Source organism: Pseudophryne corroboree, chromosome 6, assembly GCF_028390025.1.
Source record: "Pseudophryne corroboree isolate aPseCor3 chromosome 6, aPseCor3.hap2, whole genome shotgun sequence".
NCBI lineage: Eukaryota > Metazoa > Chordata > Amphibia > Anura > Myobatrachidae > Pseudophryne > Pseudophryne corroboree.
Genome location: NC_086449.1, coordinates 125038004 through 125064901, shown reverse-complemented (window position 1 = coordinate 125064901; position 26898 = coordinate 125038004). Strand labels below are relative to the sequence as shown.

Below are 26898 nucleotides of genomic sequence, written 5' to 3'. Positions count from 1 at the left end.
GTTCTTCGCTCAAAATGTGTTCATCTTCTTTGCATAATTAAAGCACATGGAAATGTGATACCTTGTAACCGCGGCTCTAGGACCCTGCGGACAACGTGCTGTGCAAAAAACAAAAGAGGCAGGAGAATCCAGCTGCATCCTTTGGTTGCAAGTCCCTCCTAGCAGATCCGCAGGCTTTGCAGTGTGTTGGGGGTGGAGCTACAGAGAGCCCAAGCCAAGGGTCTATTAATGAAGCAGTGAAAAGTGTGCAGAAGTGAGCTAGTGGAGAAGTTGCTCATGGCAACCAATCAGCATTGAAGTAACATTTATAATTTGCATACTATACAATTGTACGGAGCAGCTGATTGGTTGCCATGGGCAACTTCTCCACATGCTCACTTATCCACTCTTTTCACTGCTTCATGAATAGACTCCCCAAGAAAGGGCTGGAGAGGCAGGCACGCTGCTGCTGAGAGGCCATGTGTAGTGGGTCAGGTGCTGCTCTGAGGGAGAGACCGGGCAACCCTTGAGGGCAGGGAAGCTGCTGGTGCAGGGAGAGCATCCCATCGCCGCTGCAGAGAACTGAAGAGTGCACTACAGAGAGCTGTGAGTATGCAGAGATAGAGATGCGAAGGAGAGACTGCAGAAAGGCAGGTGCTGACAGCAAGAGCTGGCACCCGAGGAGCGGAGTCATACTTAATGGCAGAGTAATGTTGAACAGGTCTGTGTATCTAACCCTTGTGTGTATCCAGCCTATACTGCCACTTTACACCAGGATACAGCAAAGACACAGCTTAACCCCTTATTTAACACCACTGCACCATCTGTATCCAAATGCCTGTGTAATATAGTGCAGAGGCACTTATCCAGCCCTCAGGGAATGCAGCTAAATTGTCCCCAGAGATCACTGTGCTTTCATGTTGTAAAACAAGTACAGACCCTTACATTGCATCAAAGTGTATTAAAAGTGCACCATAGGCTGTTGCAGGCTGGATGCATAGGTGTGCGCAGGGGGGGTGCCTGGTGCGCACAGGCACCCCCTAATGTCCGGCACCCCCCTCACACACGCCTGTAGCTGAGTCATTGCCGAGCTTGCAGTTCTATTCCTGACTCTGTACACCCGCACTCTACGCCCACCAACATAGACCGCCCACCAGCCAGCACAGACCGTCTGCTCTCTACGGCCATCCGCCAGCTCGCTACGCCCGCCCACCCCCGCTCTCTATGCCTGCCAACCCCTGCTCTCTGCACCCGCGCCCACCCTCCATCCACCGCTTCCCTCTCTACACCTGCCCGCTACACCCGGTCAGCAGGCTTGGCGATAGGGGAAGAGACACGCCACTGCAGGGGCAGCAAAGGGTGCATTTGTCAGCTGCACCCGCTACTGGAACCCACATGTGAACAGGACTGCAGGGAAGGAGGGGGTGAAGGAGAGAGAAAGGACGTCAGTAGTTGTCTATGCATGGAGTGGCAGGCGGCGAGGAGCGCTCAGCTGCGAGTGCACCCACAACAAGTAATGTATAATGTATATTATATAATGTGCTTTGAGGGGCACTATGTGTCACATAATGTGTGTGTGGGGGCACTGTGTGGCAAATGTGTTTAGGGGGCACTGTATTATATAATGTGTTTGGGGGGTACTATGGGGTCTATTCAGGCCGGGGCGCAGCCGCACATTCACACGTGGGGTAATGTGAAATTTGCCTCATACTGTGTGGCATAATGTCAATTTTATCTCATACTGCATAATGTCAATTTTTGCTCATACCATGTGGCGTAATGTAAATTTTATCTCATACTGCGTAATGTAAATTTTGGCTCATACTGTGTGGCGTAATGTGAATTTCATATCATACTGTGTGGCATAATGTGAATTTCGGCTCATACTGTGTGGCATAATGTGAATTTCAGCTCATACTCTGGCGTAATGTGAATTTTGGCTCATACTGTGTGGCATAATGTATATTTCGTCTTATTCTGTGTGGCTTAACGTGAATTTTGGCTAATACCGTGTGGCGTAATGTGAATTTCGGCTAATACCGCGTGGCATAATGTGAATTTCGTCTCAACCGTGTGGCGTAATGTGAATTTTGCACCAAGGCCCACCACACTCTAGTTCCACCACTAGGTCAGAGATAGGTTGGGGAAGTGTAAGTAGTGATAGGATGCAGCGGCAGCTAGGACTCAGGGTTATGCCGTAGCGGAAAGTCAGTACTGGCTACTGGTCGCACCATTATGTTTCATTTTATTTCTCTGGGGTGTATTATTTCTACTTGTATTATTAGGAACTAGGGATAAATTAGACTACACCATGTGATTTTAATGATAGAATGTAAAATAGTGGTTGACAACTTGACATGTCCCTGGGCGGTGCTAGACACGCCCAAAAGGCGGTGCGAGACACGCCCAAATGGAGGTGCTAGACACGCCCCTCCAGCAGTGCACCCCCTAACAAAATTAGCTGCGCACGCCTATGGCTGGATGTGTGAACAAATGGACAGTATAGTTGTACATTATTTTTCAAAAGGCTGTATTAAGATTTGTGTCAGCAGCACTGACACACTAGAGAGTTGCACTATCCCTGAAACGGTATTCCAGTTTATTACTATACCACAGTTATGGGACTGCCCATTTCATCTACATATAGAGACACTCAGTCCATACTGAGCCACTTTCATTCTCAATTACCACCTGTCCCGTATTTTATGTGCACCGACACAAGAGTTGGCCATTGAAGATTCACAGATTAACCCATTCATTGCCAGGACTCATTGTACCAGGATAGATATCCGTATGGAACTTACTGCACTCCTAAAGCTATTGAGTCATTTGTTTGCCTTAAATTATCTCATTTATAGTGAATGTAATTTAGACTGTTTTATGATCGTACTTGAACTGCTGCATTAATAGGTCTTTTATGTGGTTACACATATTCTCGTGTTCTTTATATTACAGCCATAGTGTGTTTAGCTGTAGGGCCTTTCAGTCATATTACAATTATTAGACGTGAAGAGTGTCAAAATGATTTACTACATAGCATACAGTATCAAGAGGCAGATGCATTAACCTGGAGAAGGCATAAGGAAGTGATAAACCAGTGATATGTGCATGGTAATAAACGGACCAGCCAATCAGCTCCAATATGTAAATTAACAGTTAGGAGCTGATTGGCTGGTGCATTTATCACCTTGCACATATCACTGGTTTATCACTTCCTTATGCCTTCTCCAGGTTAATACATCTGCCCCCAAGATTGTTAATTCCACTATTGAAACTGCACAGTTTCATTAAAGGTCCAGTAGTGTTGCCCATAGCAACAGCCAAGATTCAGAGTATTATAATAATTATTAGCCACACTGGTTTGCGCCTTTCAAAAATGACTTTGTATTGCACCTGTTATTGACCCCTGTACTTTTAATCAGTTGGCAGTGACAGAGTGTTGCAGATTACTATACTTCCTGGTGTCCACCTTGTATTGGGAATTTTGGGGTTCTCTGTTTCCCTGCTGTGCCAGGAAGAACACAAAGAAGAAGCTTCTGAGACCAGGTATGATCCCCACTACACACAACAGAAGGAACAAAACTACATTGCTAGCAGACACGGATCAATTTGGTGTATGACATGGATTTACACATTGGGGAGGTTTGCAGGGGAAATAAGAGTTTACTATTCTATAAACACTGTCATGAATGTAGAAGATGCAGTGCACTATCCTCATTCATTCCTAAATAAGTCAGGATTACCTGCACATCTTATAACCTTGAAAGCTGCTGTGCCAATAATACTGATGAGAAGCTTGAGGGCCTAATTTAGCATGGCACACTGTTGCGGCAGCGTTCGCGTGCTGATGCCCTGTAAAGTGTGCGCATGCGCAAAAACCACACTGCGCATGCGTACACTGCGAGATGAAATGCCATCTCACATCTGTGTACACCTCTGCCTGACTGACAGGCAGAGGCGTTCGCGGGGAGAGAGGGTGGTGTCAGGGCTGCGTTTAAGGGGCATCATGGCAGCATGGGGGGGGGGGGTGGGGGGGGCGGTCCGGACCATTTGCAGGGCGGGCCGTGGTGGCTGTGTGACGTCCCACGCAGCTGCTGGGACCTAAAATATGGCGTGCAGCCGCCTACCTTCGCAGCTACGATGCATAGACAGAGGGCTACCCTAAACATGTGCAAGCATCGCCGCCGTGTGATGCTTTCGAATTGGAACGGGAGGGGGCCCGGATCCGGTATGCAGGACGGACTTGCCCTGTGCTGGGCGTCTTAAAGTAGGGGTGGACGTGATAACTGTATGCTTTTTGCATGGTCAGCTTTATGTAGCCTCTTCTCAAGTCATGTGATATTCATTCTGTGACCAACAGTGGAGCTGTACATGGATCTCTTTTATTTTTTTACGCCCACAAAAGTGCGACTGCTTGGTTGTTCTGCTTATGACTAGTAGAAGCAAGATAACATTTAATGTTGAATTAAAATAGCTTTGAAATAGATGACTCAAGAAGCACAGCACACTAATTCTGGATTCAGTGATTGTTTTCTCATGTCAAGCATATAATCAGGGTTCCTCCGCACACTGCGAAGCTCGGTACTCGTGCTTTTATCCATCAAGAGATCTATGTGTCTGTGCATTAACTCAAATCCCCTCCCCACCTCGCTCCCTCCCCGCCTTCCCTTGGCAACATCTAACCACTTTTCTAGACCAGTAATAAAATGAATGAGACATTTGGGGTCAATACATTTTAATTCGTTAAATGAAGAAAAATGCAGAATTGCAGACGGAGTATAAAGATATTTATATACAGGGAACGAGAGCTGCAGAGCTTCCCGCTGCTAACTCATCTCCTGTCAGGTTCCCGATAGATGCTGTTTGCACGGTTATTTTGCAGGTAACTCTTATATTTCATTCATTTTTCTATTTGTGGGTGTTTATTCTTGGTCAGCTCATGTCAACATGTTTGCAACATTTTTCAACAGACAGAAAATCGTCTCAGTAACTTTCATTACATCACAACGGAACTCTGCAGAGCATCTTTCCTGAAGTCTCTCCCGCTGTATTCCTGCAGATCATCTCGCTGTTTTCTGTAGATTATGGCTCTCTCACTCACATAACATTTCTTTCAGTCTCACTCCTATTCTTATTAATCCTATTTATACATATATTTACCTCACAGACTTGTGTTCTACCTACCACTGTCATATATTTATCTAGAAGCAGTTGTAATGCTGCAGATGTCGGCAGGTGACTGTACAAAGTATGTTATTAGTCCTGCGCACCTCATCTCTTTCTGTTTGTCGCAAGATCACTGGCTCACACCCCATTGTGAAGGGTTCTCTTGGGTTATATACAAGTTTTAAGTTCATTCATCATCAGGGAAGGCAGAATTTTCCCGTCTTCCCCGTCTGTCAGGCCACTGTCAATAAAGGACAGTGAAAAACAGGACGATGATGGTGTACAAACCACTGGCTTGGTGTCGAGTTATCCCGGAGTGGTCCTTATATATCGCTAAGTCTGGTATATGGTCTGCATTGAGCTGTGCCTGTGGAGAGAAGAAAGGGATGGTGTAAATACAGAATGCAGGGCAGAGTGACAGGCCCATAAGAGGGGCAGTGATGGTTTATGTCAAAGTCAAAAATATTACATAAAGAGAACATACAAACTACACACATTTAAGTCGCTATACTTGCAAATACGCGAAGCGAGCACAGCAAAATATGGTAACACACGCATTTACACGGACATGCCACAGAGATGGATTCGACACTTATTTCATGCAGTACATAATTATAATAATATCAAGCGCCAGACATCATGATGATTTAAAATTACCTAATGAATTAATGTCATGAATGTGTATTATTTGAACGGAACCAGATACACCTGTCATGTTTACTATTAAAACAAGCAGATTGGTGTGTAGATTAATTTGATACTTGTTATTAAGTTGTAGGACATTGCAGCGGATAATTATGATTGAATGTATAAAAGCTAAAATCACTTTGTTAGAACAATGAATTATACAGTGGACAGGGAACTCAGGCCAGCCCTTTGGCAGTCTTCGAGGCTGAACCTGATCAGCATATAAATAGAGAATAGTGACTCAATCATGAATGAGAGAGAGACCCCTCCCCCAGAAACAAGTTAACACATTTTGCTGGTCACACAGGGAGGTAGTTCCTGTTTTTTGGTCTCAGAGTTAGTTGCTTTTTGGTCTCAGAGGAAGATGGAGTCCCAGCATTACTTTACAGAGAGAGAGAGAGTGATATGGAAAGACGAATCTATATAACTTAAGGATAATGGTATTGTATGGCTGGCATGTAACTGTATGTAACTTTATGTATTAACTGCTTACTGTATGAGTTGTAACTATAGGTATACTGTACTTTGTAATATATATTGAATCCATATCCTTTTAATAACAAATATATACATCAATGAGCTTTGGAACTCAGATAATGTGTGGGTGTATTGTTTTCTCTTATGGGAAGCAGTGTTTTGCGATGTACAGCGCACTTTTATCGTATATGGTAATAAGATGCGACTTGGCGTCAGCAATATATATCAGAGCGGGCATTTTAAATATTTGTGAGAAATCAATTTGGCATTCTTATTTATTAGGAGGAATGTCAGCAAAGATTAATAAACTTTAGTACATACTGCAGGCTATATGATATAAGAACTTATCATGATTAGTAGACCTCCTGGTACAGACAGACGCAAGACTTGTAAGTGTAAAGACAAGCTCACCGCCATCACGAAGCATTTTGCAAACTGTGGTTCACAAGAACAAGCTATTGTCTGATGAACAAGTATCATCGATTACTCTATGAATCATCCAGCACAGAGTATTCAGTTATTGAATAGGGCCCACAGTAGGTAAATATCAAATGTACAATACACACTAAGGATTTAGTACTCCGAACAATAACACAGAGAACAGAACACACAGGACAGAGGATGAGGGTATAGAATGGAGAATACAGGTCACAGAACACATAGGACACAGGGTGAGGGTATAGAATGGAGAATACAGGTCACAGAACACATAGGACACAGGATGAGGGTATAGAATGAAGAACACAGCACAGAACACATACTGTATTATTTCTTTAATTGACAGAAATGCTCAAAACATGACCTGTTGGGGAAACTTAAGGAATGAGGTTGAGAAGCACTGATCCACACAATGCAGTAGTTACAATAATTGTCTCTAAAAGTTGGACACAGTTGACCTCATTTATGATGCTAGCGTTGATTTAGTGTATCTGGATGGTCAGGTGGGCGAACTTCAAGGTGCATGCCTATTATTTTGGGAGATGTCTCCACATATAAAATCATCTTTATTGAATGGGCGGGAATAATCGGCATAGGTGCACTTTGCAGGAGTGTAAATGTAAAGTTACAGTCATGCATCTTACCAAATTAGTACCTGTCCCATGGATGTAGCTATAGTGGGTGCTGTTACTATGAGGCCCAGAGGCTGAAGAGACCTGCACCCCCTGCTCCAAGATCATATAGTTATCTACCAAGTTTATGGAATTGACCGCTAAGCAATTGGGTTTAGCTTGTTGCCCAGCCTGAAAAAGGCGGACTAGTCGGCACTCATAGGTGGGGGTCACTGTCTCTCTCTTTCAGTAAAGCTCCACACTGATATGAACCGTCTCTAAGCTCCTGTTTCACCCTTACAATCAGAGCCGGCCATAGGCATAGGGAAACTAGGCAATTGCCTAGGGCATTTGATATGCTTAGGGGCATCAGCAGCTTCTGCTGATTAAAATGATATGCGGCATGCCTATATTCTGTGTGTAGCATTTTATATGCAGATACAGCCACAGTCTCACACAGTATATAGGCATGCTGCATATCATTTTAATCAGCAGAAGCTGCTTGTGCATCCTAGCCATATAGCAAAGCAAATAAGATGCATTTTTATTAATAAAAGGTGCCTGACGTTAGCATTGAGGCAAGATTTATGAGGACACATCTGTATCCAAGCAGAGGCAGAGGTCACAGTGTTAGTGGCAGTGTGAGTGCTGTGTGCATGTGAGTGGGTTGGTTGTGCAGTAGTGTTCGGAATATGTGTAAGGAGCATTATGTGTGTCATGTAAAAATGCATTAATAATGTGCAACATATGTGTAAGGGGCACTATGTGTGTCATTATGTGTATCAGGCCATTAATAATGTGTGGCATATGTGTAACAGGGTACTATTGTATGTGTGTCATTATGTGTATAGGGGCACTAATAATGGGCAGCAAATGTGTAGGGGTCACTATGTGTGTCATTATGTGTATAAGGGCATTAATAATGTGCGGCATGTGTGTAAGGGACATTATGTGTAAAAGGGCATTAATAAAGGTTGTCATAATGTGTAAGGCGCATTATGTTTATAAGGACATTAATGATGTGTCTCATACTGTGTGGGGTATTCAATTATCCGCAAATTCGCGGCAATTTTTCGCTCAAAATTTTTTCGCGGCAATCGGGCGAAAATTGCCGCGAAAACGCTCCGTTTTTCGACCTATTCTATTCCAAACGGGTTTCACGTGAAAATTCTTGCAGTGAAAAGTGCAGGTGAAAATGGGGAAATCAGCCTGTACCCCAAAAAATGCTAAACTAACATAGGAAAACATAAGAGAAGTGTGTTAGAGATCACATTAGAGAGTTTTTGGGGACTTAAATTGTGTGAAATGGCTGTTATATGCATTTTTTTTTAAAATGCAAAAAAATTATAGAAAGCAAGTTTTTTTTAGTAAAATAAATGCTCTCATTAAATTTGGGGTACATGAAAATGGGTATAAGTATATATTTGGGTCATTTTAGGGTACTTTAAAAAGAAGTGGAAACAGACCGATTACTCCCATCTGCAAGCCTAAAAAACACCTGTCCCACTCATAAAGCACCCCAATATACCTGTCCCATACCTTGAACCCCAATTTCCATCACTTTGTACTTTTTCACCCCAAAAATGACATGTCATTATTGACCAATTAAAAATAATTAAAAACCTCAATGTGCCTAATTAGTCATTAAGGGGGGTGTCCCAGGAGTTCTGTACCATATCCAAACATTTTTACCTTAAATTAGTGACTTTTCCCAACTTTTCACCTGCTTCAGAGTAGGTGAAGTGAATTAGTGAAAAAATTATCACCGATAAATTTTCCAGGAAAATTGAATAGGCTGTAATTGCGTTTCACGGGAAAAGTCATTTTTTTCGCGCGAAAACCGGACTTTTCACGCGAAAAGTCCGTTATCACTGCTAATTGAATATACCCCTGTATGTGTAAGGGGCATTACTGTGTGGAATTATGTGTATAAATGCATTACTAATATGTGGCATTATGTGTATAAGGTGCTTTACTATGTGGCGTTGCATATAGAAAGGGCACTACTGTGTCGTCTAATGTGAATACAGAGCAATAGGGTGTGGTGTAATGTGAATAAGGAGCAATTCAGTGTGATGTAATGTGAATAAGGAGCTCTACTGTGAGGAGTAATGTTTATAAGGTACAGTGATACTACTGTGGGATGTAATGTGAATTATGGACACTATTGCATGATCAAATGTGAATAAAGTTGCAGTACTGTGTGGCATAATTTGAATTGGGGTTACTATTGTGTGGCCATGCCCCTTGCCAGCAAAAACACACCCCTTTTTGGGTTGTGTGCCAAATGTGCGAATTGTTCCTATTTAAAATATAGGGGGTACAAACACCAAAATGAGGACTGTTATGGGTGAGGGGTGATGGTGCTGGGAAAGAGGTGCAAGGTCAGAGGCGGAATCCGCGGTGGTGCTAGGGGGCACCAGCCAAAATCTTGCCTAGGGCATCATATTGGTTAGGGCCGGCTCTGCTTACAATCACAGCTGTGCTTATCAGTGAGCCTGGCACTAGTGGATAATAATAATTATAATAATAATAATAATAATAATAATAATGTTCTTTATATAGCACTGTACTCTTAGTAGGACTCAAAGTGCTTTACATATGCTTTTACAGCACAAAATACAACACAAGCTTAACAGTGGATATTAGCATTATGTTTGAGTAAATAGGTATGACTTGAGTCTATATGTGAAGGATTCTAGAGTGGAGGCTTCTGGAGCTGTGCTGGGAAGAGAGTTCCATAGAGTTGGAGCGACAAAGCTGAAAGCTCAACCACCAGATGAATTCTGGGAGATTCTAGGTATTGCTAATAGTCCTTCATCAACAGATCACACTAATCGAGTGGGACAGTAAGGAATCAGAAGCTGCTTCAAGTACCTTGGGCCCTGGTCATGTAGGGCTTTGAAAGTGAGTAAGCCAATCTTGAAATGAAACACCATCTTACAGGCAACCACTGGAGGGAGTAGAGAATGGGTGTTATGTGGCTGGAACAGGGTTGGTTGGTTGGTTGGTTGGTTAAGAGTCTGGCAGCTGCATTTTGTACCAGGCTGTAAGCAGTGCAATTCTTTTGCTGGGAGACCAACGTAGGGGGCATTGCAGTAGTTTAATTGAGATGACACAAATGCATGTGTGACTTTTGGCAGATCTTCAGAGGGAATTAAGTGCTTGATTCTGGCTATGTTACTCAGATGAAAGAATGAGGATTTGATAATTTTAGAGTTCAGAACCTCCAAGCGTAAGTCCTGTTGGTTTGTTGGTTGGCTATTCTGCAGTCTTGTACTGTGAATTATCATAAGAACTTTTGTTTTATCAGGGTTCAGTTACAGCCAAATGGCACTCATGCACTCCAGGAGCTCAGCTAGACAGCTATTAAGGGTTGGCATTGGGCTTTCAGTACTCGGAGCAAAGGACAGGTACAGTTGTGCACCATCTGCATAGCAGTGGTAGACCAGGACATGACGTCTGATTATTTCACCTAGTGGTAGCATGTATACTGCAAAATGCATGGGAGATAGTATCGAACCATGTGGGACACCACATGGCAGTGGCACTTGTGATGAATATTTTCCAGAAGAAACTCTCTGCCGGTGAGTAATATTTGACCCAGCTAAGGACTGTGCCATCCAGTCCACAGAAATTCTTCAGGAGCTCAATTAGAATCCCATGGTCCACAGTGTCAAATGCTGCAGAGAGATCCAGAAGGATTAAGATTGAACAGTCACCAGGGCTGTTTCGGTGCTATGCCTTCTCCTGAATCCTAACTGGAGTGGATCATAAATATCATGGGTTGTCTGGCGGGTTTCCAGTTGATTTACCACCATTTTCTCAATAACCTTTACTAAAAAAAGGAAGGTTTGATAATGGTCTGTAGTAGGTCATGCAGTCGAGGTCTAAATTATTGTAGGTTTTTTAAGAAGTGGTCTGACAATTGCTTCCTTTAGCGGTTCCGGAAAAATGCCTGTCTGTAAAGAGCATTGAACTATTTTTGCAAATACAGGTCCCAAATACTGTATGTCCATATACTCTATTAGGAGCTTGGTTGAGGCAGGGTCCAGATCACAGGCTGTGGGACGCAACATTCGGGTAATTTCAGCCATGTCTTTTACATCCATTTGGTCATGTTGTTCCATGAAGACAGGTGGCTTACATTGGAAAGCTTGGTAGATTGGTATTCCTTTCACAGCACTGTTGGTTTCCAGCCTAGATGGCGTATACTTTATCTGCACAAAAGTTTTTAAACACATTGCATATGGCCTGGGAGAGGGCTTTGCCAGGCTGCAGGCATGCTGGCTTATAAAGCATCACCATTGTATGGAAAAGCTGAGCCGGCCTATTGTTTGCTGCCATGATCTCATTTCAAAGGAACTCTTTTTTCTTGTGGGTGATTGTTGATTGATATTTTCCAATAACTTTGGTTAGTTTTAACTTATCCTCTACCAAGTTCATCTTCCTCCATCATCTTTCAAGTCTATGACCCCTTTTCTTGCGTTCACTAACACTGTTATCAAACCAAGGGGCTTGACAGTGTGGTTTGCGACGTTGTATATGCACAGGGGCAATAATATCCATTGCAGCTTTCACATCCCTGTTATAGTAATGGATTAGGGAACAAGGATCTTCACAGGCCCCCATTACCGCAGTGGGGTCCAGGTTTGCTGCAGTGCCTGGGGAGTCATATTCCTCCTTGGAGGATGAGGATACCTGGTCAATTCCATGGGCAAAGTTCTATTTTTGCGAATTGAGTGGTGGTCTGAACATGTGACTGGGTTTATTTATAGGTCAGAGACATCTAATCCAATCTGAAAGACAAGATTACTTTTATGTGTAGCAGAGGAAATTACTTGTGTGAGTCCAAAAGCATTCATTGTGCACAGAAGGTCTTGGCCAAGGCGTGAGAGCTCATAATCATGTATCATCATACAACCCATTAAGAACCTAGCAATCTGGTGGACCATTATGCAATAGATAGCATCTATCCTTGAGTATCTATGCCTATTTCCCTATAGATTGTAAGCTTGCGAGCAGGGCCTTCCTACCTCTGTCTGTATGTTTTTACCCAGTTTTGTTCTATTACTGTTGTTCTAATTGTAAAGCGCAACGGAATATGCTGCGCTACATAAGAAACTGTTAATAAATAAATAAATAATAATCGACCCATGCATTGAAATACCCAAGGAACAGCCAGAACTAGTCCAGCAACAATACCTGGAAATTCTTGCAGAACTATCTATTCATCTCCAGGAGTGCGGTAAATGAGAAGTACGCTGTAACTTAATCCTGTCCAATTCCAGGCAGTGATGCACTCAAATGAGAAAGTAATTTCCATTGGGTGGAACTCAAGTTTAAGTGATTTTTTTTTAAAGCTGATGGCCACTCCACCTCCCCCGAGGTCCAATCTTGGGTTGTGAATGAATAATTTGTTGGAACTGCAGCTTCCAATATAGGTGCTGCATTTTTGTCTAGCCAAGTGTCTGTACTACAGGCAAGCTCTGAAGATTCAAGAAGGTCAGCAAATGTAACAGTCTTGTTTCTTATAGATCTGGCATTACAAAGGATGGACCTGATTGGGCATAACAGAGGCCCTGTTGTTGTTGTTTTTTTCTATGTTGAGTGTGTTGTCTCCGTGGATGTCAGTCCCAGAGCGAGAATTTACCGATCTGTTCTTCCAATGCCAAGGAACTTAAGAATGGAAGCCTGTGGTCGATTAATAGGGTATTAGTCTTCTCCTTGATTACAGCCTTTGTGAAGTGAGCTGAAAGGTGCCGATTGAACTCCAAGATTAGGACTAACCAAAAAAGGAACAGTGTGCTGGTAGGAGCTGGTTTGTCCCCACTATCTCCTCCCATATTTGAACTCACTGTAAAGAGCAAACTTCTCATCCCTGAAGGACCTGTAAACATGGGTCTTCCATGATTCAAAACGTACCAATAGGAATGGAGGAATTGAAGATTCGCCATTGGCAAATAAGGTATATAAGGGCAGATGTACTAAGCTTCGGAGAGTGAGAAAGTGTAGAGAAATAAAGTACCAGCTAATCAGCTCCTAATTGTCATGTTACAGACTGTTTGAAAAATGACAGTTATGAGCTGATTTGTTGGCCCATTGGGGCTAATTCAGACCTGTTTGCTCACTAGGGTTTTTTTGCAGTCCTGCGTTCGCATAGTCGCCGCCCATAGGGGAGTGTATTTTCGCTTTGCAAGTGTGCGATTGCATGTGTAGCAGAGCTGTACAAACAGATTTTGTGCAGTCTCTGAGTAGCCCAGGACTTACTCAGCCGCTGCGAACACTTCAGCCTGTCCGGGACCAGAATTGACGTCAGGAACCCTCCCTGAAAACGTTTGGTCATGTCTGCGTTTTTCTAAACACTTTCAGAAAACGGTCAGTTGACACCCACAAACGCCCTTTTCCTGTTAATCTCCTTGCGAACGCCCGTGCGAACGGATCCTTCGCACAAACCAATCGCTGAGCGGCGATCCGCTTTGTACCCATGCGACGCGCCTGCGCATTGCGGTGCATATGCATGCGCAGTTTTGACCTGATCACCCGCTGTAGGAAAACGCAGCCTAGCGATCAGGTCTGAATTAGGCCCATTATCTTTCACTATCCTCTTTTTATCTGATATCTATGTAGGATAAGGCTACCTATTGTGGTGACATCCCATTTTCAGTAAGGGGTGTATGTAGTAAATGTTAAAATGTACTGTAGGAACTGTAATGTGGTAAAATCTGAACTGGGGCACTGCAGTGTGGCATAATATGATCTGGGGCACTGTAATTTGGAATAATATGAACTGGAGGCACTGTAATGAGACAAAATATGAACTGGAGGCCACTGTGATGTGGCACAATATGAACTGGAGGCACTATTGTGTCATAATATGAGCCTGGGACACTGTAATGAGGCATAATATGATCTAGGTGCACTGCAATGTTGCACACTATGAAATAGAAGCACTACAGTGTTGCATAATATGGGCACTGTAATGTGTCATAATAAGAACTAGGGGCACTGTGTAATGTTGCACAATATGAACTGAATCCTTACAGTGTGACATAAGGAAAGATTTATCAAAGCTTGGAGAGAGATAAAGTACTGTACCAACCAATCAGCTCTTGTAAGTTTTCAAACACAGCTCTGCAAAATGATAGTTAAAAATCGATTGTTTAGTACTTTATCTCTCATCACTTTATCTGGCTACAAGCTTTGATAAATCTCCCCCTTAATATGAATTAGGGGCACTGCAATGTGGCATAATATGAACTTGTGGAACTACGGTGTGCCATAATACAGTATGTACTGAGGACACTGTGTGGCATATTGTGAACTGAGGGCACTACAGTATATTGCATAATGTGTCTGTAGTACTAGTGGCACATTCATATCCGGTCTTTAGGTCGACATGCATTAGGTCAACTTCTAAAAAATTTCCTGCTGCGATCAACTTGGAATTACCCCCATGGTTTTGCCCAACAGCTAACAAAATTCCTGCTGCGATCAACTTGGAATTACCCCCATTGACCACAGCGAGGCAGATACAGTACCAATAGTAGGGTCCGTCAATGGTCCTTATTGTCCAAATAAAATTTTGTGAATATACTGTCATTTGTATTACACCTCTGTGCAGCTATGATCTCCCGCCACCCAATAGCTGTAGTTGTTATATAGTACCTCAGAAACACAGATCCTAAACTGCGCAGAGCTGCTATTCTTCATGTCCTGCAAACAGAAACAGTACACATTAATTAGTGTTTTATCCAGAGAGGACAAATAACCCAACTCATTTCACATCTCAAAATCATTAGCATACCTCCCAACTTTTCTTTCTTGCAAGGAGGGACACACGCGCTCTTGGGAAATGGGTGTGGCCTAAGAAAGGGCGTGGCTTCGCGGAGGACCCGCGATCACGAGCCACGCCCCCGTTTTCGTCACTGAGGGGGCATGCCCAGCGCTCTGTGAGCCGCTGGCATGCCCCCTCTCCTCCTGTCTCCAGTGAATAGACGCTGTGCGCATGCTAAGCAGGGCAGTGAGTGCAGGAGACTCCCAACTCCCCCCCCCCACCCACCCACCGCGGGATAGTGCGGTCCGCGGGTAGGACAGCGGGACAGTCCCCCAAAAACGGGACTGTCCTGCGAAAATCGGGACATTGGGAGGTATGCATTGGCACAAACATGACCTAACAACTGCAAGATGCATGAACTAACATATGTTCCAGAATAGACACATAACATGTGTGAGCCAGGTAAATGTAAGTGGGTCTTACCTGGATCAGGTCACATATGGCTGGGTTGGTCTCATACAGGGTGTTGCTGTCACTCTGGTTGTCTGGAAGAAGGTGCCTCCTCTCAGATCGTGGAGTTGCAGTCGTGTGAGGAGGTCTGGGGACACTCTGCTTGTGAACCACATCTGTACCATTGCCGAAGGCATGAATAGCATTTTCTACAGGGTTAAGGAGAGTAGTATCAGCAGCTGTTCTTATACATGTGACTGAGGAGACTGGATCTAAACTCTGTGTTGTTAGGGCCTGTGCACTCTGACATTCTGTCATGAACCTGCATTGTCTTATTCCCTCCATACGGTGACCAAACCTGACTTTGGGGGTCATTCTGACCTGATCGCTCGCTGCAGTTCTTCACAGTGCAGCGATCAGGTCAGAACTGCGCATGATTGACAGGCAGAGGCGGTCGCTGGGCGGGAGGAGGCCTCATGGCGGCATTTGGCTGCCATTTTGTGGGCGTGGTCCGGCCAACGCAGGTGTGGCCAGACCGTGCGGAGGGGGGGGGGCGGGCCGCAGCGGCCTTGTGACGTCACACGCAGCCGCTGCGTGCTGGGCAGCGATGAATAGCTCCCAGCCAGCACACAAAAGCTGCGCTGGCCGGGAGCTACTCCTGAAGTACTAAAGCATCGCCACTGTGCGATGCTTTTGTACTTCAGCGACGGGGCAGGGACTGACATGCGGGGCGGGCTAGCCCTGTGCTGAGCGTCCCCTCGCATGTCTGTGTTCCTGATCGTAGCTGTACTAAATTTAGCACAGCTACGATCAAGTCGGAATGACCCCCCTTGTGCTGTAATTCATGCTATGATAAATTAATCAACAGTATTTCAAAGGGCTAGATGCATCATCGCTTGGAGAGTAATAATATGGAGAGTGATAAATGACCAGCCAACCAGCTCCTAACTGTCATTTTTCAAACAGGGCCTGTGACATGGCAGTTAGGAGCTGATTGGCTGGTACTTTTTCTCTCTCCATTTTATCACTCTCCGAGCTATGATGCATCTAGCGCACTGTCTATTCTATCTTTACCGTTTGAAAAGCATGTGTAAATGGATGCATTGCACGCTACTATATACCATCAGGCAGAGAATCTTTCTCTATCTTGGCCCTTAAGTCTGGGCACAGTACGTCAGTACCTGAGCTGGATGTGTGCACAGACGCCAATGGTCAGTTTTTGCATAGAGCGCATGTGCAGATGTGAAAAGGTGCATACACACAGTGAGATATTGGCTATCTTCAATTTTGGCTATGCGATATGGACTATGCGATATTGGCTATGTGCGATTTTGACTAAGGGGTCTATTTACTAAGCCCTGGATTGAGATAAAGCAAACGGAGATAAAGTACCAGCCAATCAGCTCCTAACTGTCATTTTTCAAACCCAGCTTGTGACATGGCAGTTAGACACTGATTGGGTGGTACTTTACTGTATCTCCGTCCACTTTATCTCCATCCAAAGCTAAGTAAATAGACCCCTAAGTGCCAATTTTGACTATACTTTAGTACTAGATAGTCAAAACTGACTTGCCTGCACAGTCTATCTAGCCTTGCGATACCGACCCCGCGGGACTGCGCATCGGGATAGCAAGTTGGCTAACACCTTGCGATTTACATTAACTTTCCTTGCGATTTTGACTATATAGTCAAAATAGCAAGGTAATATCGCACTGTCGGGGTTATTCAGAGTTGATCGTAGATGTGCCAAATTTAGCACATCTACGATCATTTACTCTGATATGCGGGGGACGCCCAGCACAGGGCTAGTCCACCCCGCATGTTAGGCCCTACACCCACCCCTTCCACCCCACACAGGTACAAAAGCATTGCACAGCAGCGATGCATTTGTACCTGGCAATTAGCTCCCTTCCTGCGCATTCCGGGTTACAGCTGCTGTGTGGGACGTCAGGCATCCACTGCGGCCCACCCAACAGTCCATCATACGGAGTATCTATAGCTGCCATTCAGGAATGCCCAATACATGCCAGAGCCAGTGCGGCTCAATATGTGCAGCGCCTCTGTATGAAGACGCTGCGTGACGCAGGCACCGTGCAAGGAGTTTGCGATTTAGTCATTTTCCATGAACATTGCCATTGTGTGCGACTCAGCTCCATGTGGCACGTATAGTACATCACTATCCAGGAATTCTAGTACTGAGGCACAGGGCCTAATACAGAGGTGGACACAGTGCTGATGTGGGACACAAGTGGACAATGTTTTAAGCATGCGCATATCTCACAACTGTCCCGATTTCGGCAGGACAGTCCCATTTTTCGGTCATTATTCTGCCGTCCCTCCCACGATGCGCGCAGATGTCCCTTTTCATAGGCACATAAAGTTGGGGAGAATGCATGCATCATGATTTTACGCCCGGGAGATGCAGAATGGCTTCGGGCGCAGAGTGGCAATGTTGGCGGGCATTCCTGGTAGGTAACAGAAGGATGGCTAGCCGCCCCCTGATCTTATATATCTCCTGCCCTAAGCATGCTCTGTACGCAGACACATTTTCTGTGTTGATTTATTTCCCTGTACCGTTGCCTTAAGTTTTATCAGACAACATCCATCTCCTTCCTTTCATTCCCATCTCCTGCACTCACGTAGGCAGCGGTTCTGGCTGAACCCTTTCAGGTATAGTTCACACTGAGATTCCTGGTCACCACTCCCGTTACAAGTGCACCAAGGTCCTATGGACAGTGAATGGGGTTCTGAGTCCAGGAAGTTCAGAGCCACGTCGTACCCTGTGGAAAGGAGAAGACTGTAGGTCATGGAATAAGGAAATAATAATATCTACTATACTATTAGAGCAACAGAGAGAAATAATGACTTACCAATCAGCCCTGCATATGCCCCCAGGCATGCCACATAGTTATCCCTCACACAGCCGCTGGCAGACTGACCGGAGCTCTGACAGTTGGTCGTAAAATCTGCTAACCTAGACCTAAAAACAGATAACAGATGAGTGCAGCACAGAACAGATAACAGATGAGTGCAGTACAGACCAGATAACAGATGAGTGCAGCACAGAGGAGATAACAGATGAGTGCAGCACAGAACAGATAACAGATGGGTGCAGCACAGTACAGATAACAGATGAGTGCAGCACAGAACAGATAACGGATGAGCGCAGCACAGAACAGATAACAGATGAGCGCAGCACAGAACAGATAACAGATGAGCGCAGCACAGAACAGATAACAGATGAGTGCAGCACAGAACAGATAACAGATGAGCGCAGCACAGACCAGATAACAGATGAGTGCAGCACAGACCAGATAACAGATGAGCGCAACACAGAACAGATAACAGATGAGTACAGAACAGATAACAGATGAGTGCAGCACAGAACAGATAACAGATGAGCGCAACACAGGAGAGATAACAGATGAGTGCAGCACAGAACAGATAATAGATGAGTGCAGCACAGGAGAGATAACAGATGAGTGCAGCACAGGAGAGATAACAGATGAGTGCAGCACAGGTGAGATAACAGATGAGCGGAGCACAGGTGAGATAACAGATGAGTGCAGCACAGAAGAGATCACAGATTCACAGATGAGTGCAGCACAGAAGAGATAACATATGAGTGCAGCACAGAAGAGATAGCAGATGAGCGCAGCACAGAAGAGATAACAGATGAGCGCAGCACAGAACAGATAACAGATGAGTGCTGTACAAGAGAGATAACAGATGAGCGCAGCACAGGAGAGATAACAGACGAGTGCAGCACAGACCAGATAACAGATGAGCGCAGTACAGAACAGATAACAGATGAGCGCAACACAGAACAGATAACAGATGAGTGCAGCACAGAAGAGATAACAGATGAGTGCAGCACAGAACAGATAACAGATGAGTGCAGCACAGAAGAGATAACAGATGAGCGCAGCACAGAAGAGATAACAGATGAGTGCTGTACAAGAGAGATAACAGATGAGCGCAGCACAGGAGAGATAACAGATGAGTGCAGCACAGAACAGATAACAGATGAGTGCAGCACAGACCAGATAACAGATGAGTGCAGTACAGAACAGATAACAGATGAGCGCAACACAGAACAGATAACAGATGAGTGCAGCACAGAACAGATAACAGATGAGTGCAGCACAGAAGAGATAACAGATGAGTGCAGCACAGAAGAGATAACAGATGAGTGCAGCACAGAACAGAAAACAGATGAGTGCAGCACAGAAGAGATAACAGATGAATGCAGCACAGAACAGATAACAGATGAGTGCAGCACAGAAGAGATAACAGATGAGTGCAGCACAGAACAGATAACAGATGAGTGCAGTACAGAACTGTACTTTCTCTTACGTCCTAGAGGATGCTGGGGTCCATATTAGTACTATGGGGGTATAGACGGGTCCACCAGGAGCCATTGGCACTTTAAGAGTTTGAGAGTGTGGGCTGGCTCCTCCCTCTATGCCCCTCCTACCTGACTCAGTTTAGAAAATGTGCCCGGAGGAGCCGGTCACAGCTAGCAGAGCTCTCCAGAGTTTCCTTAGTAAAGTTTAGTTTTAGAGTTTATTATTTTACAGGGAGGCTGCAGGCAACAGCCTCCCTGCAGCGAGGGACTGAGGGGGGGAGCAGTGTCCGCCCTGCGGGGTCTGAGCCACTGTCTCCGCTGACTGGACACTGAGCTCCAGAGGGGATAGATTGTTCCCTGCCGCAGGGGATCGCTCACCCCAGCAGCATGCCGCCACCCCCTTACAGAGCTGAAGATTGTGGCAAGTGAGTCACCGACCCCCCTAACAAACGGGGGGGCGGTGAGAAGATGGCGGCATCAGGGTAGGAGCGCAGTATTAACTGCGCTCCAGAGGCTCAGCGGTACATAGTGCGGCGCTGTGAGGGGCGCCCTGAGCCAGCGCCTACACCCTACACTGGTCACACAGCCTGTCGGGGTCCCCGGATCTTGGCCAGCATCAATCCTCAGGCCAGTATAATCCTGTGAAGAGCGGGAAGACAGCGCCATTTTGGGGGCGGAGCTTCTCCTCAGAGCGGACCCGGCAGCGTTCAGCACCATTTTCCTGCCTGCACAGCGCTGTCAGTGAAGAGCAAGTTCCTCCACAGCAAATCCAGCTATCTATCACGGTACCAGGGGGTTGAAGAAGGGGGGGGGCTGCAAAACGACTTTGTAACCTATTAAGGTGCACAGTCAGCGCTGATAAGGGTCTCCCTTTATAATAAAAGCGCTGTGTGTGGGTTGGCTCCAATCTCTGTGTCTCTCTTGCCATTCTTGGGGGTGAAACTCTGTCTGCCCTCCCCTGTGTGTGTGTGTGGAGTGTCTGTGGTCTCCATTAAGCAATGTCCAGGTACTCTGTGTCATATACTGCAGAGGATATGTCCTCTCAGGATGATCCCAATCTGCAACTCAGGCTTTACAGAACTCTATGGCAGTATGGCCCAGTTCTGGTACTTCAGGGCTCCCCGCTGTATATTCCCATAAACGTGCTCTTGCCCAGATCATGCAGGATGATACCGATACCGACTCTGATACTACAGACGGTGATGGGGATGTGTTGCGGGGGGCTGCATCACTTGCAAAAGGGGGTGCAGTTGATGATAGAGGCTATTAGGGATGTGTTGAATATTGATGATACAACACCCGAACAGGTTGAAGAGGCTTACTTCACTGAAAATAAAAAAGCCTTGCTAACCTTTCCTGTGTCAAAGGAATTAAAGTAGAGGATAGGAAAAAATGGGAAAACCCGCCTATTGTTGACGCGTCAGTATCCAGACTCTCAAAAAAGGTGGCTTTACCTGTTCCAGGATCTACCGCCTTGAAAGAGCCAGCTGATCGTAAAATTGATGATAATACGCTCAAATCCATGTACACAGCTTCTGGGGCAATACTAAGTCCCACTATTGCCAGTGCTTGGATTGCCAAAGCTATAGTAAAGTGGTCAGGCACGTTACTCGAGGATGTGGATACTATGGAAAAATGTGATGTTGAATTGTTGTTACGTAACATTCACGATTCGGCAGGATTTATGGTAGAATCCATGAAGGACCTGGGTTCCATGGCTGCGGGGATTTCCTCCATGTCAGTATCAGCTCGTCGAGGGCTATGGTTGCGCCAGTGGACTGACGACGCGGAATCCAGGAGAAGTGTGGAGACCCTACCCTACACAGGTCAGGCTCTCTTTGGGGAAGTGTTAGATGCGTGGATCTCCACGGCTACGGCTAGTAAGTCACCCTTCCGTCCCTCAGCTACACCTGCTCCGAAGAAACCCTTTTCTTCAGTTACATCACAGTCCTTTCAGTCTAACAAGCCCAGAAAGGCAAAAGCCGTCCAACACCTTCTTTCGGGGAGGTCGGCCCAAGTTCAAGAAACCTGCGGCTGCAGGTTCCCAGGAACAGAAACCTGCTTCAGGTACACCAAAGTCCACCGCATGACGGTGGACTGCACGCCCCGGAGTTGGGGCCGGTGGGAGCGAGACTCAGACATTTCAGTCATGTCTGGGTGTCCTCCGGCCAGGACCCCTTGGTGCAAGATATTGTGTCCCAGGGGTACAGGCTGGAATTTCAAAATCTCCCTCCTCACCGATTTTTCAGATCAGGCTTGCCAGCTCTGCTGGCAGACAGGACTGTCCTGCAAGAAGCAGTCCAGAAGTTGGTGGAGGGACAGGTCATTGTGCCAGTACCTCCTCATATGCAGAACAAAGGTTACTATTCGAACCTTTTAGTGGTACCGAAACCAGATGGTTCGGTCAGGCCCAGTCTGAACTTAAAATTACTAAAGCCCTTTCTGAGGGAGATCAAGTTCAAAGTGGAGTCCCTAAGGGCAGTGATATCAGGTCTGGAGGCGGGGGAATTCCTAGTATCCCTGGATATCAAGGATGCGTACCTCCACATTACGATTTGGCTGTCGCATCAAGCTTATCTGTGATTTGCACTGTTGGACTGTCACTTTCAGGTACAGGCCCTCCCATTCGGTCTCTCCACAGCACCGAGGGTGTTCACCAAGGTGATGGCGGAAATGATGATTCTCCTCCTCAGACAGTGGGTGAACATAATTCCGTATCTGGACGATCTGCTGATAAAAGCATCATCCAAGGAGAAGCTGTTACGGTCCATAGCACTCACGACTCAGCTTCTCAGAAAACATGGTTGGATCCTGAATATCCCAAAATCACATTTGGAACCAACCAGGAGGTTGTCCTTTCTGGGAGTGATCTTCGACACGGAAGTGCAAAGGGTGTTTCTTCCAGAGCAAAAAGCGTTGGTGATACAATCAATGGTCTGGGATGTCCTGAAGCCAGCCCGGGTGTCGGTTCATCAGTGCATTCGCCTTCTGGGGAAGATGGTGGCCTCTTACGAGGCTCTGCAGTATGGGAGGTTTCACATTTGGTCCTTCCAACTGGATCTCTTAGACAAGTGGTCGGGATCCCATCTAGACATGCACCAGAGAATTCGTCTGTCGCCAAAAGCCAGGATTTCACTCCTCTGGTGGCTGCAATTATCTCACCTTCTGGAGGGCCGCAGGTTCGGGATTGAAGACTGGATCCTTCTAACCACGGATGCAAGTCTCTGGGGCTGGGGCACAGTCACTCAAGGGGAAACCTTCCAAGGAAGGTGGTCAAGTCTGGAAGCCGGCCTGCTGATAAACATTCTATAACTAAGAGCTGTCTACAACTGTCTTTTGCAAGCAGCCCATCTTCCTAGAAATCGGGCCATTCAGGTGTAGTCGGACAATGTGACTACAGTGGCTTACATAAACCGACAGGGCAGAACAAAGAGCAGAGCTGCGATGGCAGAGGTAACAAGAGTCATCCTCTGGGCAGAAAATTACGCGTTGGCGCTGCCAGCAATCTTCATTCTGGGAGTAGACAACTGGGAAGCGGACTTCCTCAGCAGACACGATCTCATCCAGGAGAGTGGGGTCTCCATCCGGAGGTGTTCAAGGAAGTAACAGATCTTTGGGGCATACCCCGGATTGACATGATGGCCTCTCATCTCAACAAGAAGCTTCGGCGGTATTGTTCCAGGTCGAGGGACCCGCAAGCAGTGGCGGTGGACGCCCTGGTGACTCCGTGGGTGTTCCAGACGGTGTATGTGTTTCATCCACTTCCACTCATCCCAAGAGTTCTAAATCTCATAAGGAGAACAAAAGTTCAAGCGATCCTCATTGCTCCAGACTGGCCAAGAAGGGCTTGGTACGCGGATCTTCTGGATCTACTGCAAGAAGAGCCAAGGCCTCTTCCTCTTTGGGAGGATCTGCTGCAGCAGTGGCCGTTCGCCTATCAAGACTTACCGCGGCTACGTTTGATGGCATGGAAGTTGAACGCTTGATACTAGCTCGGAAGGGCATTCCGAACAAGGTTATTCCTACCCTGATACAGGGTAGGAAAGGAGTAACGTCTAGACATTACCATCGAATTTGGAAAAAATATGTATCTTGGTGTGAGTCCAAGTAATTTCCTGCAGTGGAGTTTCAACTGGGACGGTTTCTCCTCTTCTTACAAGCTGGTGTGGATATAGGCCTCAAGTTGGGATCTGTGAAGGTCCAGATTTCGGCCCTATCCGTTTTCTTCAAAAAACAATTGGCTGCCCTCCCTGAGGTTCAGACTTTTTTGAAGTGAGTTCTGCACATCCAACCTCCCTTTGTACCGGGTACGGCGCCTTGGGACCCTAACGTGGTGTTGCAGTTCCTCCAATCAGATTGGTTCGAGCCTCTACAGGAGGTTGAAGTCAAATTTCTTACGTGGAAAGCTGTCACTTTGTTGGTTTTAGCTTCTGCAAGACGTGTGTCGGAGTTGGGGGCTTTATCGTGTAAAAGCCCATACTTGATCATCCACGAAGATAGAGCTGAACCCGGACATGTCAGCAATTTCTTCCAAAGGTTGTGTCGGCATTTCATATCAACCAACCTATTGTGACTCCTCAATTTCATCAAAGTCCTTGGATGTTGTAAGGGCTCTGAAAATTTATGTGAAGAGGACTGCTCGTCACAGGAAATCGGACTCTCTGTTTGTCCTGTATGATCCCAAGAAATTTGGGTGTCCTGCTTCTAAGCAGACGATCTCTCGCTGGATCAGGGTCACTATCCAGCATGCGTATTCTACGGCAGGCTTGCCATGTCCTATGTCTGTCAAGGCCCACTCTACACGTAAGGTGGGGTCTTCCTGGGTGGCTGCCCGGGGTGTCTCGGCGTTGCAACTTTGCCGAGCTGCAACTTGGTCTGGGTCGAACACGTTTGCAAAGTTCTACAAGTTCGATACTTTGGCCTCTGATGATCTGAAGTTCAGTCAATCAGTTCTGCAGGAGCCTCCGCGCTCTCCCTCCCGTTCTGGGAGCTTTGGTACATCCCCATGGTACTAATATGGACCCCAGCATCCTCTAGGACGTAAGAGAAAATAGGATTTTGGTTACCTACCGGTAAATCCTTTTCTCGTAGTCCATAGAGGATGCTGGGCGCCTGCCTAGCGCTTCATTTTCCTGCAATTGTTATCTGGTTCAGTACAACTTTGTTTTAGTTAAGTACTGCATCGTTTAATTGGTAAGTAATGTTCTCAGCGGTTGCTGAGAGTTTCAAGCTAAGTTAGCTTAATGTGCCTTGTATGTGTGAGTTGGTATCAATCTCGCCACTATCTGTGTTAAATCCTTCTCTTGAAGATGTCCGTCTCATCGGGCACAGTTTCTAGACTGATTCTGGTAGGAGGGGCATAGAGGAAGGAGCCAGCCCACACTCTCAAACTCTTAAAGTGCCAATGTCTCCTGGTGGACCCGTCTATACCCCCATGGTACTAATATGGACCCCAGTATCCTCTACGGACTACGAGAAAAGGATTTACTGATAGGTAACCAAAATTCTATTTTTTCAAACACAGCCTGTAACATGGCAGTTAGGTGCTGATTGGCTGGTACTTTATCTCCGTCCACTTTATCTCTCTCCAAGGCTTAGTACACAGTGTGTAATATGGTATGCCGGCGGCCGGGCTCCCGGCGGACAGCATACTGGCGCCGGAATCACAACCGCTGGCATACCGACAGCTGGGCGATCGCAAATGAGCCCCTTGCGGGCTTGCTGTGCTCGCCGCACTACGCGCTCCACGCTATCTTTTCTCCCTCCAGGGGGGTCATAGAAAATCTCTCCCAATTGCTTTTTAAAGTAAAACAAGGGATGTTTGTATTTAATTTCAGTTGTATTTGAAAGTTGTATTTGTATCGTTTTTTATCATTTTTAATTATGCAGAAAAAATAAATACATTTGTATTTAAATGCATTTTATATTGCAAATACAACTTAAGAAGTAATGAATTACTGTCAAACGCTCTCATTACATTATATTATTGACAAACAGAGTAAGGGGACTTTACAATTTGCCACTAACACTGTCACATCTATATGCTACCTCTGCACTAATTATCAATCATCAATGCACCTGGGAACTCAGGGACCCACCGCCACCAGAGCCGCCATCAATATGACACGGTGGTACTGGCACTGATGACCCTAGCTGCTAGCTGCTGCTGATTCGTAGTGATGCAGTCTGTCACCAGCAGGGATTGACTGGGGAAGGAAACAGCCCTGGCATGTGCGTGCATGCCAGGGGCGCGTGCGCCGTGAACGGGGGCGCACGGGCACTAAAGACTCCCCCCTGACTCACGGCACGCCCCATTTCCATGGAGATGGGGGGAACGAGCAACACGCACACGGGGGCGTGCCACGAGTCAGGGGGGGGGCGTGGACTCGCAGCGCGCCTTCATTTCTATGGAGACGGAGGGGAGGTGGAGGAGCGGCCAGACCACAGAGCTGGAGGCTGCGCGCGGCCTTCCCAGGTCTCTGTGGGACCGGACCGGCCCACCAGCCAATTGGCCCTTCTGGCATTTGCCACTAGTGCCAGATGGACAGTCCGGCCCTGGTCTCCAGGATCATCTGTCATGAGCCCCAGGCCACCTTCTTTCAGCATAACCCACCACCACCACCACCATTGTGTGCTGTAGTTCTCTCTTCGTTCCTGGCCCACCCACTCCTCAACCTCTTCTATCCCCTCGCCTTCTACCCTTTTCTCATGTTATTTGAGAGAGGTGCAGAGGTAAATATATATTATAGTCTGATTTCTCCAAAGTAGATGTGTGTGGGGTGTGGGAGAAGACTACTGGATTTGTGGGAAGACAGAGGGAGACACCATGGAATAAGTCAAAGAGGAACTATGAAAAGTATAAGATGAAAGGTTTGGGGTAGATGCCTGGGGACGAAGCATATGCAACTGGGCCCACCACTCTCTAGTTCTGCTATAATGGGGCATAAGCATACACACGTTACCCC

At 46.1% G+C, this 26898-nt stretch overlaps 1 protein-coding gene across 1 annotated transcript in view; it reads right to left on the bottom strand.

Annotated features, from left to right (window-relative positions):
• Positions 1-4697: 4697 nt before the first annotated feature.
• Positions 4698-26898, bottom strand: part of GFRA2 (GDNF family receptor alpha 2) — a 72344-nt gene continuing 50143 nt past the window's right edge. The window contains exons 5-9 of the mRNA XM_063931827.1: positions 18456-18565; positions 18225-18365; positions 15619-15794; positions 15027-15074; positions 4698-5512 (exon numbers count right to left, since the gene is read on the bottom strand). Of these exons, the coding sequence (XP_063787897.1) occupies positions 5390-5512; positions 15027-15074; positions 15619-15794; positions 18225-18365; positions 18456-18565 (598 nt within the window). The 3' untranslated portion in view covers positions 4698-5389. The remainder of the gene's footprint in view (positions 5513-15026; positions 15075-15618; positions 15795-18224; positions 18366-18455; positions 18566-26898) is intronic.